The sequence below is a fragment of the Microchirus variegatus genome (assembly GCF_963457635.1).
Source record: "Microchirus variegatus genome assembly, chromosome: 14".
Taxonomy (NCBI): Eukaryota; Metazoa; Chordata; class Actinopteri; order Pleuronectiformes; family Soleidae; genus Microchirus; species Microchirus variegatus.
Genome location: NC_139815.1, coordinates 24,437,594 through 24,456,236, shown reverse-complemented (window position 1 = coordinate 24,456,236; position 18,643 = coordinate 24,437,594). Strand labels below are relative to the sequence as shown.

General features: G+C 40.9%; 1 protein-coding gene across 1 annotated transcript in view; it reads left to right on the top strand.

Moving 5' to 3' along the window:
- Positions 1–1,329: 1,329 nt before the first annotated feature.
- Positions 1,330–18,643, top strand: part of LOC310936689 (CUB and sushi domain-containing protein 1) — a gene marked incomplete at its 3' end in the record, with an annotated part of 354,020 nt that continues 336,706 nt past the window's right edge. Inside the window, exon 1 of the mRNA XM_083900806.1 lies at positions 1,330–1,349. Coding sequence (XP_083756932.1) covers positions 1,345–1,349 — 5 coding nt within the window. The 5' untranslated portion in view covers positions 1,330–1,344. The remainder of the gene's footprint in view (positions 1,350–18,643) is intronic.

Here is an 18,643-nt window from a genome sequence, read left to right as displayed (position 1 = left end):
TCACCAAATTGCCGACATTTTAGCTAATGGAACTCTCGCCGGACATAACTTCTTCACAGTCGAACATAACTGCTGTTTTGGCACTGCGAAGAAATGAAATTGCACTTATATCGCAGTAAAACTAATATACTTTGAAGACAAAGATATGCAGACATGTGGTTACCTGAGCCGTCTTCTTTTCTTTTTTTTTGGCAGTGTCGGAGGCATTTTCATATTGGAATCTTAACGTTTCCACAAAAAAACGACTGTTTTCATATGACGCATTTAAAGTTGTTTGAAAAGCCCTCTGAGGCGCGTTCTCACTGGTTTCCCTCAAACGTTTAAATCTTACTACGAGGTTTTATTAATACGTCTTGTTATAATTATACTTTCACCGCATTAGGAATATGTCTGTCTTATATTGTGCAATGTGAAAATACTCCTTCCCACAGAAAATGAAATAATAATATAAAATAAAACAGGTGCATCTGTGAGTGCCTGTGAAGAATAATTAGCTCCGTGTTTGCTTACACCATGTGATGTGAGGTTCAGGAGGTTCAGGTTGTACCAGGCACTTGTCGGTCTGTGTGTTTGTGTGTTTAATATCATCATGTTTTAATGAGTGAGTGATGCTATCACTCGGGTACATACTGTTAAAATAAGACTGCATGATATTCTGTACATGCTTAGATGCACACGAGCGTCACAGCGGGTTATCTTTGGTCTGAAATAAGTGGATCGCTGCCCTAACGCAGGCAGATTGAAGGTTTCCAGCCATGAAATCTAAAATGCATACAGTATGTACACTAGGCACTTTGCATTAAGGGATTCGCGTGACACATGCCGTAGTTTTGGGGGAGGCTGTGAACCATGTGCTGCGTTATGTTGCTGCAAGAACACGGGGATTGTTACTCACTTGGCTCGGTGCATAACACTTATCTAATCTCCGCTCAGTGTTTTATTTCCAATCTACATTTCCTTTCATTCTTTTCAAGGTTTTTAAAGGGATTTTTTTTCTTCCCTTTCAATAACACTTTCACTTTGACAAACACGACGAGTCTACAGTGGCTTCAAAATCTTTGATATCATGTTGTGTGATGTTAGTTTGTTATTATTCTAATGCTTTTGTTTCATCTCTCTCTCTCTCTTCCAGCTGATTCTTGCGGCGGCGTTGTCCAAGGCCTGAACGGCACGATAGAGTCGCCCGGTTTCCCCCACGGCTACCCCAACTACGCCAACTGTACGTGGCTGATAATAACGGGGGAGAGGAACCGGATCCAGCTAACCTTCGTCACGCTGGCGCTGGAGGAAGACTTTGATATTGTGTCAGTTTACGATGGACAACCGTCGCCTGGCAACTTAAAAATGAGGTTAGATTTTATCCTTTAATTGTACATCTCCATCCTTTCCTGCTTTTTCCCCGACCAGCTCTTTCCCTCCCCTCTGAAGTGTCTGACTCTGACACTTTCACAGCTCTACTTTTGTCTTTCCTCCAAACACAGCATTGGCGTTTGAACTGACATCTGGGCTTTGACGACTTAATCTATTCATAACAGTGTCAGCTTTAACTTGATTAGGATTTTCTTCCTGATTGGATGAATGTTTGATGGGGAAAAAAGGGGGATTCTTGTGCAAGGTGCACACAAATATAGCTCTAAGGAAGCTGACATTATATTTGAAAAGCTACAAGTTCATACTTCAGATGCAATTAAATAACTATCTGAGGTCAAAGCTTTTACAGATCACCTCAGATCAGAAAAACATCTTTAATAATTCAAAAATCAAAGAGTATTTGCACTTTTACCCACGTTTCATGTAACCTGGCTGTCATTCTACAGAGGATTCAGCTGAGAACCAAAAAATGACTGTTACCTGCGTGACAACATACATATTTGATAGTCGCATACTTTGTGGAAACAGGAGAGATTAATAGTCACTATATGAAATTGAATTAAGGTAAGCATGTGATGGATGTGCGGTGGTGGATGCCTTCAGCAATAATGCAGATGTGGCAATAAAAATGACGAAGCTCTATATTATATTATGAAGTGTATTTTATTAAAAGCATGTAGAATTTTAAATGTGGCAAGGATAAAACACACATGACTGACATGTTTTTTTTTTTTTTATTTCTATTATTTTTAATCATCATCAGCAGCATTGTGTAACCAATCTCACTAGATCTACTGGCTCGGTTCAATTACTTGTGGAGTAAAATAGATGTCAGTGACGAACTGGCTGCATCCCTATACTTGGTGGGTTGTTGGACTGTGATGTTGTTGCTGAAAAGGCAGAGAGAACAACATCTACAGCGCTGCCAAATGTAAACTGAAGCTTATTCATAGGTCTGCGCTTGTATGTAGGAGGTATAAGTTGGGATGGCACCAAGTAGTGCATTGAAAGGATGAGCGTATGGAGGTATACTGCAGCTGTATTGTGTGGGGAACAGACTTGTTTGATATGTATGATATATATATCAATGGGTTTCAAAGGAGGCTTCCTGTATGTATCCCTGTTATGATCATGTTTTTAGTCTCTAGAGTGAATGGAAACATTTCCAAATATAACTTTCATGAAACATAGTGAACCAAAACCAGGCACAGACTTAAGGGACTCATATTATACCCTATTTCTCCAAGTGAACCTAGTTCCCTGGTGTCCTAATGAACATGTCTGTGACATGCTTTGGTCAAAATACCTTAAGGATGAAGCACCACAGCAGTTCAATCACCCTGCTGAAACAGCCCTGTTCAGAACGCTCTGTTTTGAGTGTCTGTCTCTTCAAATGCAAATGAGACACGGGAAACTACGTCACTGAGGCTCCGGCAGCTAACAGCAGTTAGCATTCGGAAAAAGCCATCATTTGGCGACTCTAGCCGGCACATTGCCGTCATATATAAAATGTATCCACTGGACACGTAAATCCTCTGAGGCTGGAAGTTTGTGTAGAACTCTGTGCTGCACTGTGCAGCCGAGAATAGTATAATACTTACGTTCTTTTGGAAACTATTTCCCTCGCCGGCACTCTCGTGTTTTAAGGGACAAAGCGGAGCGCCGCGAGACAACAATTCCAGGAATTAATCAGTCTGATGTCGGATACCCTGCGGAAGTCATGTATCATGTGTTTTATCTCCTGCACTTCTACATCTTTTTTCACACTCTGCCTACTCATAGGTCCCAAATCTAAGTATTAAAGTTGATTTTGCATAATATGGCCCCTTTAAGTCCAAAATGAATTACTTCTCTGTGTCATGTAAAAGCCTTTTCTGGAAAATTCAATGTTGCGCCAAATTTGTTAGATGATCTAGTGTCGAGTTACATTGTTTGACCCTGAGAGACAAATAATCCACCTGACCAAATGGCAGCAGGTATTTTTTATACCAAAGCCGTATACACAGCGATGACAGAAGTTTAAAAAAAATATATATTTTTGTTTGAAATAACGTGTTTGGCCTCACTGAACTGTGATGCGACGATCTCGTACGTTTCCGAGGACAAAACATTAAAACACACATTTACTACGTCCTTTACGTTGTAAATTTCCAAATAGTCTCTGGAAAGATGAACAGACAGAAACTACTACTGAAATGTCAGAAATAAAAATAAAATCCTTGGTAGCACGTTATATTAAGGAACACAAATTCACCATTAACTAGGTGCTTACTAACATGCATGTACGTAGCATACTAGCCCTTTATTAGTAATCATTAAGCACGTATTATAACGCCTTATTTAGGAAACATTTTAAAGGGACACTGTGTAGTATTTATGGGTTTATATAACCCAAAATCCACTTTTTTATACATATTATGTGCTCCTGCATTGTCTAGTCGCTGTATAATAGTTTTTGTTTCATTTTCGTAGTGTTTCAAAAAGTCATGTAAAATAACATGGTCTCGGGCCGCGGTTGCATTGCCACTGTTAGCAGCGAGACGCCATGTTTCTACCGGAGCCTGTAAGGACAAAAGCGAGAGAACAAAACAAGCGTCTCTTTACTTGTAGCAGAAGTCCCGCCTCCACTCTCTCCGCTTCGTCTGCTACGGCCGCGGTAGCTCCGCCCTCTCCCTCGCCTCACGAACCTCATCTGCTGACACGGAGAAAGACAACGTGGACGATATTTGACCAGCTGCGGATACCGTAGCGCTCAGGGAAGGGAGGGGGTGAGCAGAGCAGCAGGTCTTTGTTGTAAATTTCAGCCTCTCCTCTAGATGGCACTATAAACTACTTATTTTCCCTTTAATTCATGTCGTGAAAGAGGTAGAATTAATTATTTCTAATAATTAATAATTATTATTAACCAATAGTATGCTTGTATGCTACTTATATATGAATAATAATAATATATGGCAAGAGGTATGCTAGCTAATATGCTACTTATATATGTTAGTAAGCACCTTGTTAATTGTGAATATGTGTTCCTTAATATATAAAGTGTTACCAAATCCTTCAATGAGTAGGAGTTTTACTTCCATGAACCATGATCACAGTCACAGGCAGAGATGTTCCAGCCTTTTCCCCGCGCTCACCGCCTCCGTCACTGGTGTTAATTCGCTCTGGAATTATTTGGCACTCACATTATCCCACCGTAGCCCAAACATATTGGGGGCTTTTTTCCAAATACACTGTCCCTTACAATCCCTCACATGCAATGGATCACTATAAGGCGGTGTATTAGCTTTGGGTACTGAGCTCCTGGGTTTGTGTATATGCGGTCGCCTCTTGCAGTGGAGCCCATTCCCAATGTCGCCGAGGTCAAATGAGTCGCTGAGAGAGTGCAGCCTCATTCTCTTCCTCAGCTCAACCTCCTCTGTTGGTGTAAGCTCTACTCGGACTGGTGTGGACATTACAGAGGACAGGCTGCATATTGCTGAACTGAGATCCCTGGCTGGCCTTCTTCTGTGCCCTTGGGGATTTCCTGGTGTTTGTCACTGCTTGTAAAGCTTGAACCCTGCTCTTAAAACACCCCCCCCCCCCTCCCCCCACACCCTCGCAGGTTCAGCTGCAGCACCACATCTGTCCTCAGTGATTGGATCACATGTGGATAGTCTTGACTGTTCACAGCTGGTATTAAAAATGCGTTCTGGATGCTTTTACCTTCACCACGTGAGATCGGATTTTGGCTTCACAGCCCTGTATTCAAATGCACAATGCTTGTGTGGCGTCTGACTGTACGTACAGGAGGCGTCTGCATGAGTGACAGGAAGAGAGAAGAAAAAGCTCTTCTAATCCAGACTCAAATCCAGAATCCATTGCTGCTTCTTCTCCTTTTCATTTAAAATAATGCACACATACATTCTAATGTGTTGTAACATGAATTAAGGCATCTTTTGATGATCAGTGTTGATATTGTGCTGGCTACAAATAGATTATTTTATGGGTATAAATTAGAGCAACGATTATTTTTGTAATTGATTAATCTGTTATTTCCTCGATTAATCGTTTGGTCCATAAAATGTAAGAAAATGTTAAAAAAACGTTGATCAGTGTTTGTCAAACCTGGAAATGACGATGTTCCTGGATGTCTTGTTTTGTCCACCTAATGATTTCTTGGTTATGTGGAGCAAAGATATTAAGGAAATAGTCACATTTAAGAAGCTGAAACAATCAGAAATCTTATGAAAAATTATTCAAATCGATTATCAAAATAGTTGACGATTAATTTAGTAATCGATGAATAATCGATGAATCGTTTCAGCTCTCGTATCAATAAACAAACGATGTCAGCTTAGGACAAGGTGTTTTATGTGTCCTGAGGACAGACTGCATTCATGCAGCTTAGGAATGGGGACACATGTCCTCAAACCACCCCATAATGTTGTTTCCAGATCAGATCTGAGGACGACAACAGACCTTTACTAAGAGCAATCTACCTGTAATCGGATCAGTCGGGACAGAGGTTGATAACAGGTCTGAACAGGGTCATCTTCATATATAATGATAATAATAATAATAATACTAAAAAAGCATTTCCCCTTACAAAAGTTTGATTTCAAATATCCTGCTCTTTGTCTGGGCGTCCATGAGGCTGTGGTGAGCTGGTTGACCTAGAACCCTCTCTTCTGGTTGAATAGTGTTCGTCGTGCTGATATGAACCCATCAGACTGTCCACGTGGTATAAGGCAGTGAGACCGAGCCAAAAGCAGCTGTCCACCTTTTTTCTTTGTTCACAAAGAGCGGCTCTGAAGAGGCAGGATATATCTTTCTCTCACAGCTACCCCTCCAACTGGCCTCTGACCTGGCATGTGTGTGTGTGGTGGGGGGGGTGGTGAGATCTCATATATAGTAGAAAGGCTGATCTGGCATCTGTGGCCTCTTCATATCGGCCCCAGCTGTGCGTCATCAGAGGTAACTCTCCTTCATCCCACTCGCTCTGACGACTGATGTCAACAGTGGGAAAATATTTATTTTCTGATGCTGAAAAGCTTCTCACCGTCAGCTGTCGGCAAGGCTACAGAAGTGGCTTTTGCACACCGATTTGTCAAAGACCCCCGAGTCCATTACAGACACAGATACACAGTATTAAAATGAAACATACCACATGTACACACACACACACATACAGCAGCAGTAAAGAGAAAAATAGCTGAAGATCCTGTTTTAAAAGTGTTGTAAAGCTACTCTAGAAAAGTAAAAGTTTCCTCAGCCATCACTCAGGCCTGCAGGGATGAGTGACTGATGCTCAAAATAAGGACTTAATCATTTCTGAGTTGCGCTTTAATGCTCTTCTGTGTGTCACTTTCACGCGTCCTTGAAGTGTTCAACTTTATTGCAGGAGGAACAAGTGTAACGTGTGTCTCTGATGTCATTTTTCGCTCGTGTAAAGCACTTTGGGAGCTTATCGGTTCGTCTCACGCGCGCGGGTCTCGAGACGGAGCTTTTTTGAATCTGCCGTTCATCCCTTTCACTGTCTTAGGGAATATGTTTCATGTCGCTGTCTGAGCATGTGCGTCATCCGGGGGGCGCAAACCGAGCGTGATTGTTGTCACACCTCACTTCCCATCTTCAGCTGGCAACTTATTCTTATAGGAATAAAAAATGGCGGTAATTGCAGAGCTCCAGCCTCTACAGCCATCGTTATGAATAAACAACACTGATAAACATTCATATCGGAGGGAGAATATCTGACTTAATGGCCGCAAACATCATCAAGATTAAAGATTCCATATACGCAATTCCGTTCCAACGGTGACGAACGACACGCCGCGAAAAAGAGGAACTGATGTGCGTGTTGTCTTCTAGGGGAAAGATTTGTGACGGATACATGTTTAAAGTGCTGAAGAAGTTTAGAAATAAAAATTAATTGCCACTCAAGAGTTGATGAGCTAATTTCCATCACAATTGCCAGGGAATAGTGCTGGCACATACGTTTTTTTGTCGGAGAGGCGCTCCGTCCACACGGAGACTGCGTTTTTAGGCGACATGAAATGGTATTTTTTGAATACTCTGAAAACATACACTGCTTGAGGAAAACGATGACTTCATATTCTTGTCACTAGAACATCACTAGAACACGTCCTGTCTTAGAGATTTTGCATTTCCTTCTTGTAAAGTATTAAAGCGGACCTAGACCGGAAGTTCCAATTAACGCTGTTTTTTTAAGTGTGTATCTGCGTCATTACTTTGTTTAAGAAGCCCTGAACGTTCAAAACAAACAGTTCAGCCACTGCTGAGAACGCTGTGTTTTATTATAATCTCGGGCTCAGCGAGATCTCTGAAAAAAACCCGGTCCGGTTACGTAAACGGCATTTCTCCTGAACAGCAGATCCTCCTGCTCCGGGCACTAGTCCGGGCACATCCGGTTGCGTACATTGAACCGCAGAAGAAGAATAACGTCCGTTGTGGAGGTGTTTCACGAGCAGTGTCGTGAAACACCTGTTTTGTGTCAGAAGACACAAAACAGTGATTTCTATCGGCTCGTTTATGGCAACTAGGAGGCTTTTGACCATAAAAACAAGTTAATGTATATAAGTAGACCTCCATAACTAACATATGTGTGCAACAGGACCACTCTATGTGAGCTTTAAGGTTTATGATAGGATTTTGGTAGGATTTTCACTATTCGCTTGTTTTATAAAGCGTTATTATGTCTGTGTAAAACGTCGTCTTCTCTGTTTTTGAGTCCTGGCATTTGGACACTACAGCCTTTTGAGTGAAACGATGCCATCTTTACTCTTTGTGGTGTTTCCGTCTGGACGTGGCCTAAGTTGTGGTTAGCACTCTTGCCTTTGAAGCAAGAAGTTCCCGGGTTCATGATGGTCGATTGTCTCTCTGTGGCCCTGTGATGGACTCGCGACCTGTGGCACCAGCGCCGCTCTCAATCCTTATGTGGAGGATACAGCAGTAGAAGATGAATGAATGTTTGCTGCTTTTTTGTCATTCGACAGCCTGTTGTTGCTGAAAACTGATGATTTTAAACGGCTCTCTTCAACCGCCTGTGACTAACATCTAAATATGATATACAGTATGTGATTTACCTCTCAAAGTATAAGGAGCGATAGCCAATAGTCAGTGTCAAAACTACTTACTGTATTCCTAAATTGCATGTGCCGATTATGTCAAAAACGAATTTGTCTTCCAATGAACATGTGACAGAGCTGATTTTGTCATGTGAAACCACGTGAGACTTTTCACATCTTTTTCCAACACTTAAAACATAGTTATGGACATGATATGACGTGATTTTTTTTTTTTACAAACTGATCCCATCTTCTTCTGAACATCTGCTTCACCCCACCTGCACTTGCCACATCTCAAGAACCAGGTTTTTTTCAGTGTTGGGCATTTTGTTTAGTTTGATCTTGCCACTGATCTTTCTGCCTTCCAGCTTATCTCCAGAAAATCCTCCTCTGTCCCTCTTACTTAGAACTATATCAGTGCACTTAGCCTGAGGCCAATCTGTAGTAACAGAATTCACAAATGTGATGGGATTATTTGATTATAAGGATATAGATAGACTATTTTAGCAGTTTGCCCCTGTGGTTATCTGTGTAGGAGTGTTAATATAGCCATAGTGGTGGACACATCAGTTGAGGTTTTTAGTTGGGATTTACTTTGTCTCAAATGGTGTCAGATGTTTTGCTAAAAAAACTGAATTATGAAGCTATTATATTCTTTTCTCCTGTAATATGTATATACCTTACCTGCACTGAAGAAAATAGCGGAAAACATTACTGAAATGCATAATGGTGAAGGAATTTCAGAGTTCTACTGCTCTAATGTTTGTCACAATATGTGGAATGTATTGGTTTTCAGTGCAATGAGCAGTTGTAGCTTAATATTGCAGTAGCAAACACTAGTGATTTACTGTACATGATGAAGACACCTCTCTACCATCAGGAATCGGCTTATTGCAAACCCATACTTCCTGGAATGTCCCTCTTCAAATGGTACCTTCTGAATAATAATTAAAAAATAATCTATATAATAATAATAATAATAATAATAATAATAATAATCTAGATTAATCACAATTAAAAAGACTTAGGCCTATGACGTGCAAACCAGGTCCTCTTAAAATAAAGCCTCAAAGTCTCCAGGCAGCTGCCAGCATATTATGCACACTATCTGTGTCTCGATTGGTTAGAGTGGTTTGTTTACATTCCACTTCCGTTTGCGAGGAATTCTTCTGTCAATAAATTGTGCCAGTTACACCCAGGTAGATATCGATATCATAACACTTTTGTTTCAGCTTCTTAAAATGAAACCTTCCGCCCAAACAATCCCTCACCTCGCTCCATCTTCAGCTACTGTCTCAGTCTTTCCTCTCCGACTGGCGGGTAATTCCCAGCTTTCATGTCGGAGGTCAGCTCACACCACAAGGAAGCAAACGTGTGTAAAATTATTTAATCGCGTTAGCCTCGTCTGTGTTAATTGCAACGATTAACGGGTTAGCTTTGACAGCCCTAGTTTTTATACATCTTGCATGGTGGGATTAACCTTTTCAGCAACTAAAATAGTGTTAGACAATGGGTCCGTGTGTCTGCAGGGAAAGCACTAATAATAATAATTAAAAACGGCAGAGGAATGAGGTGACGCAGGGAAAGGTTATCAGTTAGGTCTTGTGTCTTTGTCGTCCACTGATAAGGCAAAAAGGTAAAGGTTTGTTTGTTTGTTTGTGCGTCTGTGTTCGGGAATTAGCGTAATTGTCAGATTTCAGACAGATTATGTCTCCACAAAAAAAAAAAAAAGTAATAAGAGGGTTAGAACAAAACAAAAAGTACTTCTGAAACTCTATGATGGCTGCAAGGAAACTTTAATTATTCTAAAAGTCTCACCTTCTCTTCTCGTCTGTCTGAGACAAAAATGTTAATTATGTTTAGAAGTCATCCAATATTTTCACAGAATATTTGTACTTGCAGAACTTTTGAGAAAAGGGCACTGTGGAAATTGTCTTTCTTTCTTTCTTTCTTTCTTTCTTTCTTTCTTTCTTTCTTTCTTTCTTTCTTTCTTTCTTTCTTTCATGTACATTCATGGACAAAAATATAAAACGATCCAGGTTTAGAATGCACAAATGTGAAAAAAAACAATGCATGAGTTACAAACTGAATTGAAAGAAGGAAAATGTAATGCCCCAAAGGGGAATTATTGATTTTCAAAATTGGTTAACCATGAAGTCAGACGACCCCATCCATTCGTCCTCAACATGATGGAAACAGAGCTTTTTGTGTAATATTTCATCCAAGCATTTTTTTTATTTTCATGACAGGTCAACAATATGTCTGTGCGAGTTTACTGCACTTAGATTATTGCTTTTGTTGGTAGCCGGTGTATAAGGTACATTTGTAGGGAAAAGCAGCGACGCACACGCACACAAACCCTTCTTTAGAGGGGACATATTATGCAAAATCAACTTTTTAATCATTTTAATTCTTATATCTGGGACTCTGGAGGCCCCATCAGTCGGCAAAGAGTGAAAAAAGACGACTCGCTCATGTGGTTGTGGTCCTCTTCAGTCTAAGTACAGGAGATAAAACCCGCAATGTTGACTTCCGCACTCACTGGGACGTCAAAATGCGCTAAATTCCTGGAAATGTTGTATCGAGGAGCTCCACACTTTGTCCGTAAAACACACGAGAGTGCTGGCGAGGTCAATGGTATCCGAACACCGAAAAATCCGCAAAGTCCGCGAAAAGAGTCCTACACAAACTTCCAGCCTCAGAGGATTTATGTGTCCAGTGGATACATTTATATATGACGGCAATGTGCCTGCCAATGATCGCTTTTCCAAATGCTAACAGGTGTTAGCTCCCAGTAGCCTCTATGGCTGATGTCTTTTTTTTTTAAAGCGGAACTAGACCGGAAGTTCCAATTATCGCTGTTTCTTTGGTGTGTATCTGCGTCATTACCTTGTTTATTAAGCCCTGACGGTTCGAAACAAACAGTTCAGCCATTGCTGAGAACGTTGTGTTTTATTGTAATCTCGGGGCTTGACGAGATCACTGAAAATCCCGTAAAAGTTACGTAAGCAGCGGTTCTCCTGAACAACCGATCGTCCTGCTCCGGGCGGTAGTCCGGGCACATCCGGTTGCGTACATTGAACCACAGAAGAAGAATAACGTCCGTTGTGGAGGTGTTTCACGAGCAACAGTGTCTTCTGACTCTGGGTCTGACTCCGGTTTAAAGTCATAAAAGGGACTGCGGTGGGGAGTCGTGACGAAGCTATTTTTAAACACTGTTAAAACAATGTTTTGATAATGAGGAGCAGTGCATCCGCCGTTCCAGAGGGGGGCGCTGCGCTTCTGAGAACGGATGTGCTGGATAGTACTGGCCAATCACAAGACTCTGTCTTCTGGGGGTGAAAGTTCACTCTGAAATCTCGCAGCAAAGAAACACTGTCAGAAAAGAGGATTTCTATCGGCTAGTTCACAGCAACTAGGAGGTTTTTGACCATAAAAACAAGTTAATATATGTAAGTAGACCTCCATAACTAACTATATGTGCAACAGGACCACTCTATGTGACCCTTAAGAGATACTACTAAACAGAGCGTTCTGAACAGGGCTGTTTCAACAGGGTGATTGAACTGCTGTGGTGCTTCATCCTTAAGGTATTTTGACCCAAAGCATGTCACAGACATGTTCATTAGGACACCAGGGTATAATATGAGTCCTTTAAATATTCAGCTGCTACTGTAGTTGAGATCATTCTGCAGTAATGCAATAAGAAGTGAAACAAATGTAAATAAATAAATAAACAAAAATGTTCAACTAACACAGAACTCCCAAAAGAGTTTGGATCCTGACTTCAATTCAAAGCAATGAGAAATATCTAATAGACTCATTTTAAAGTCTCATCACAATGTAAGCACCACACACACACACACACACACACACACACACACACACACACACACACACACACACACACACACACACACACACACACACACACACACACACACACACACACACACACACACATAAACTTAGACTACACCCCGGGTGACTGCAGAGTAAAAAAAAATAAAACACGTTTTTCTGAGAAAAATAGGCCAACACTAGATAACCAGGCAATGGAACTAATCCAGGACTATAGCAGAGGAAGGAAGAAGAGATGTAAAGAGTGAAAGAGAGAGAGGTGGTGGGGGGGTGGGGGGGGGTAGATGAAGGTAGGACTGCTGTGGGGGAAAAAGAGACACAAAGAGAGATAGGACCAGAAAGGCACTCACCACACACGCACACATACAGAGGGAAGATGCTAAAGCTAGTAGAACTAAGTCTTTCTGTGGTTGGTAGCTCTGTCTGTCTGTGTCTTATTGTATTCTTGATAATTCACTAAGATGCTTCGACTTGTCACAGGCACATCACAAAGTTTGCTGCAGTTGTAAAGTGCGATAAGAGTTGAACGGAACGACGCGGGGTGGGGTCGGGGGGGTTAGATGGGACTCAGATGATGCATCTTCCTTAAAAGCACTTTGTGATAATGCTTTTCCACCTTGAGCTTTATCCATTTCTTGATGTTGTGAAGAGGATGCTGTGGGGATTTTTTTTTTTTTTTACTGAAGCATCCCCTTGAATGGCCATCAGGGGGCAACTCGCAGAAATGACCCTACTTCTCCCTTGATTACAACATCGATAAACCTTTTCCTGAGGTGTTTATTGTCTCTGTCACTACAACGTAATGTCCATTTAGAGTCAAGTCGACGATATAAATGACGGCAGGTCTGTGAGATATGCAGCACACCGTATAATTGACAGTAAGGAAGTGTCTGTCAGGGTTGTGGTTTTTGAAGGACAGGATGCATTTAATCCATTGTCTCTGCTGTGAAAGTTGAACAGGTTCATTAATTCAGTGAGGCTGCAGTAACTTTACTGTCATTTGGAGCTTCCTGGTTTTGGTTGCTTAGTAACTAACAAAGGATGCGACAAGTGCAAAAAAAAACCTCCAAGTGCCTCGGTTAAAAACACCTCTGGGCAGGGCAGTGCAGGTGGGGGTGAAGCAGATGTTCAGAACGAGATGAGATCTGCACTGGAGGAAACGTTGTTTTTATTTTATTTCCACATCTTCTGAACAAGTCAAAGATGTGGAAACTCTGTGACTTGTTCGTTTGAAGACAAAATAGTTGCCATTTAGGAATACAAGTATTTTCATTTGCTACCTGTGAACAACCCCTGTCATGTCGGTTGGCAGCTGCAATCAGCACGCAGTCACAACAGTGACGATTTGACTCATTTTTGCAGTAAGAATAAAAAAATAATGAAAATATCCACAGCAGCTTCATAAACCAGAGCATAATCCACTTTGTCTTGACGCCTGAATGTGGCTATAAATGTAGCTCCTATTGTTTTTTTTCTTTCCCCCAGCAGCTGTAAGCTGTTCATGCCTGTCACAATTGTACAGCACTTTATGTAATGGATATTAGCGCTGAATCACTCCATTGTTTTCTGATCAATTCCTTAATTATGCGCTCGGTAAACAAATTAGCGCAGCAATAATTAAACGTGCTCTTCACAGTTCATTCAGGTACGACGTGACATTTTAAAATTGGGGATGTGAATGTGATCAATTTCAATTGGTACAAAGAGAAGCCAGCGCATTTTCAAGCTTTTATTCTCAGCAATCATTTTATTATCGTCAAATGATGATGATGGTGATGATGATGATGATGGTTCGAAGCAGAGAAAAAGAACGTGTTGACGGGGATGAAAGTGACCAGGAGGAGCTGTGGTCACTGGAGCAGCTCCGTGGACTGATGCTGAGTTCAGCTGCTGGGCTCCACTGTCAGGCTGATGAGAACATTTAGATCCACAGGCCTCCTGCCTTAACAAACACCTGTTACTGCTGAGACTCACGGCAGGGGGCCGAGTGGCTACAGAAGGAGAGATGAGGCAACAGACGAATAGAAAGTTACGGGGGAGTTTTAAGAGAAGTTTAAAAGAGAGAGGGGCGCAAAGAAAGAGAAGGAGAGGGTGAATCACACACACACACACACGGTCTGTAATATTGAAGTTTAAATTCATCAGCTGTAAAAGTTTAATTTACTGTAAATCTGGATTCATTTTCATCACAGACACAACAACAACAACAACAACAACAAGAACAAATGACCTTCTCTCTCGTCTCCAAACTTTCAAAAGCTTTTTTTGCTGCAAGAAGACAGTGAAGAAAATTAAATAAGATACAATGGTGGAAAGTTCTTGCTGTCGCTGTTAATTTCCTGAACACTGCTGCACGACAGTCTGAGTCTGTCACATAACAACAGAACAATGGTGAACATTAAAAAAAGCACTGTGTGTTGCACCTCACCATTAAGATATTCTTAAATGTGCTGTAGTTGTTTCCTGCATTTATTCCCCACCCGTTTGTTTTAAAAGAACTTATCCACGTGACTCACACTGTTGCCTTACAGCGAGAACGTTTCTGGTTTGCCTCCCAGTTCTGAGCCTTTCTGTGTGGTGTTTGCATGTCCTTCCTGTGTGTGCGTGGGTTATCTCCTGGTTCTCCGCTCTCCTCCTACGGTCCAAAAACATGCAGAGGTTATATCGTATGAACACTCTAATGAATGTGAGAGTGAATGGTTGTTTGTCTTCATATTTTTTTGCCTTGCGATGGACTTTTGACCTGTCCACGGTGTAACCTGCATTTTGACCTATGTCAGCTGGGATTGGCACCACCAACCCCCGTGTGAACGCCATGTGCAGGATAAATCCGTATAAACATGGAAAATTGAGCCCTCTTCACATTGCGCTTTTCGCAACAGAGGCGAAATTTCCCGCTGTCGGGACGCCGCTATCGCAACGTCTTTAAACACACCGCCCGGAAATCTGACAGGACACCCGCGGCACTTACAACTTTCCTCTTAACTTGCTCGACTGTACGATCGTAGCCGGCCTCCCGCATCCGCTGTTGCATTTTTACGTAGGCCATGTTGTTCCCGGATGACTCCAGCTTCTTCTGGATCTCGTCCTCCGACCAGATACCGATCAGGCACTTGGTTTCGGAGGTGCTCCACGTACAGCGTCCAGCGCCCTCCTTCACCCCCACGGGGTCCCGCGGTATATGCTAATTAGCGCATGCTATATGCTAATTGCCTAAACCCTGACCTCCCGCTGTCGCGAGCCCAACGCGTTCTCTTTATACGCACTTTGAAGTTGTCGGGGACTCCCGCTGAGTTGTCGGGCGACCACTTCGCAGTTGTCGGGAGAAAATTTGAAGACATCGGGAATTCTCTTTACATGGGGTTCCCGCTGTCGCGAAAAGTGTAATGTAAAGTGGGCCTTACTTGCACTGAGCATTATTAATCAATAGTTGATGTTTGAATGCTCCTCTATGTAAACTCAGAGATTTTCACTGAGAGATGATTTTGAATTTTAAAACATAAAACTAGCATTTTTGCATTTAAATAGAAAGTATAATGTGTACTCGTGGAACACTTCTTAATATGTATGTATATTCAAAAATAGCTTTTCTTAAGGGAGTAAAGACTTGTCATATTGAGAGTATCACCTTAGATGCAACAGTCAGATCTAAAGTAACAGCCATTTACTCTCCTTCCCCTTAAGCATTGCAGTTGATTTATATTTTACAGTTTGAATCTTCATACATCATAGGATGTAATGTGTGCAGGCATTAAGACACAAGGCTCTAATAAGTCTTGCTTTCATGTGAGCTGGTGTACGCCCCGATTATCTCCTATTGAAAACACAGATAAAACAGTATAAATAAATGGATTGTTTCAGACACATCAAGGTAGAAAGGCCTGGCTCGTAAAAAAAAACAACAGTTTGAAATGCCTCCAAATGCATCTTTTTTTCAGATAGATCAAAGTACAGAAAGCAAAGTGCTTTGATATCAGAGTAAAAAATACATATATTTATGTGTTTCCCACATTTCTAGTTTGTAGCTTCATCAGAAATAATGTTTTAGCTGAACCAAAGTTCAAATAAACATTTTTTTTGTACTCCACAAATCAAAAAAATAATAATATACAGCTGAAGCTTGTTATGTGTTAATGCTTTTCCAAGTTTATTTAAAAAAAATAATAATAATAATAATTTCAACTTGTATGGCTGTGTTTTATTATTAATAAATAAAAGTATTTGTTTTTTTAAATTAACCAAATAATACAAAATAAAAACCACACACACGTTAGGGACCACAACCCATACTCATGGGAATCATTAGGTAAAAAAATGTTTTGTTTTTTTTCAAAATACAGCATCGCTGAAGGAGAGGGAATATGAGGGAATGGAACAGTGTTTTCTTACATTACATCATTGTTTTATTGTGGTGCATTTGCTACAGCAACAGCACATAATAGCAAAAGTTTCATAGCGTTCCTAAAACTGCTGCACTAAAACTCTCCATCCTTTTTCTCCCTGTGGCTTTTGCCAAGAGGAAAAAAAAAAAAAGTGCTACTTCATTTACAGTTTTACTCGCGCACTATGTCAACCACCTGTCGATTCCCCTCTTCATCTCTTATTTTAGTCACTCTTTCATTGGCTCCGTTTTACTCTCCATTCGTCCCTTTTTCTTTCCTGCCAGATGGAAGTGTTTGTGAAGAAGTGAAGGCAGCTGTGGTTCAGGTGCCAGAGTGTCCTTGGGCCAAACAATCAACCCTAAATTGCCTGTACTGTGTGAGATTGATGTATGGTGGTAGAAAAAAATAAACCCTCTCTATGTAAATGTCCTAAGACGAAAGAAAAAGAGCTAATTAATGCTTTATGTACAGACATTCACGAACTATTTGATTGTGTGGTTTAATTTTTCAGTTTTAGATATTGTCATATTTACAAATGTGTGGTGAAAAAGCATGGTGGGAGTCTTTAAATGTCAAATTTGCTTATGTGGGCAGCCTGGATTGTGGATAATTGGAACAATGTTGTCTGTGGTTGCTGCTGTCGTGTGTGTGTGTGTGTGTGTGTGTGTGTGTTGGGAGATTATCTCAGAACAACATGTCATAGCTGCAGTGCGTAACTTTTGGTGAGATTTGCTGTTATTATTCCGCCTCTGTTTGGTCTCGATGAACAGAAAACAATGTCACATTATTTGGATTCGGTGTCCTTCAATTTGTAAACGGCTCCATTGAGCAGCACGACGTGGACCTTGAGGCGGCGCAGAGGTGGGCGGAGCGAGAAGCTTTTATCCCGTCTAACTGCTGAACGAGAAGATATGTGAGCAGCCGATTCACTTCTGAAAAAAAAGTGTGTTTTCAGTCACACTCCAATCTGTTTGCAGTCATCTTGCTTTACTTTGCTGGCGTCTGTGTCTTTTATGAAATAAAACAAATTGCCATCGGGAATGTAGCTGGATGAAAAAATATTTAAAATCTACTGATGACCATTTAACATACCTTAAAAGGGCCAGAGAATGTCCTGTGTGAGTAAGAGCTCAGAATAACTCAATATTTCAATATCTGGCAGTTATTTACAATTCACTGCATGTTAAATTATGTAATAAATCTAAAGCATAAAATGGCCATAAAATCCTCCTAATATGTCACAGAGACTCAGGAATAATGTTCATATAACAAACTGAACTCACCAACAACAACAGTACAGACAAAATATTAGCATTAAAAAAAATCTTTTGCAGACTGCAAATCATGTTTATGTTTTCTTCATGTTTTGGCGTCATGTGGCGCCACCTACCACCATCTACCAATAATTGCAGTCAGCAGAGTCTCTGCTGCCGAGCAACCACGGGTTGCCAGTTACGTCTGAGCTACAATGGAGGAGAAAAAACGAAACCTAAAAGACCTCGGTATTTTGAATTTGAGTGTAGTAACCGATTTTGGCCACATTCTTACATATGGCGCCTTGAAATTTGAACAGTATAACACATATTTAAAATAACATTTGTTTGAGTTTTTATCTCAATGTCCAAAAACAGGCCCCAAAAAAATGAAAACTATATACATGCGTTTTTTTCCAACTCTCTCCTTCCTGGTAACAAACAGACGTTGATTCTCTGGCTTCCTGCAACAGCGCAAGTAAAATTACTGTCATCACGACAAGTTTGACTCGCAACTTCACAGCTTTCGAAAAGACTTGGAATTTTTTCCGATGGCACAAACGGTCGCGTGATTACGGTCATGCAAAATGAGAGGTTAACCTTTGTTTTGAAGTCATTATCGCTCCCATCATATGTGTCCAAAGTTGAACTAAGTACATCAAATCCAAATCCAAATTCATAGACCTCTCGTGCACTAGAAGAGAGTATTTAT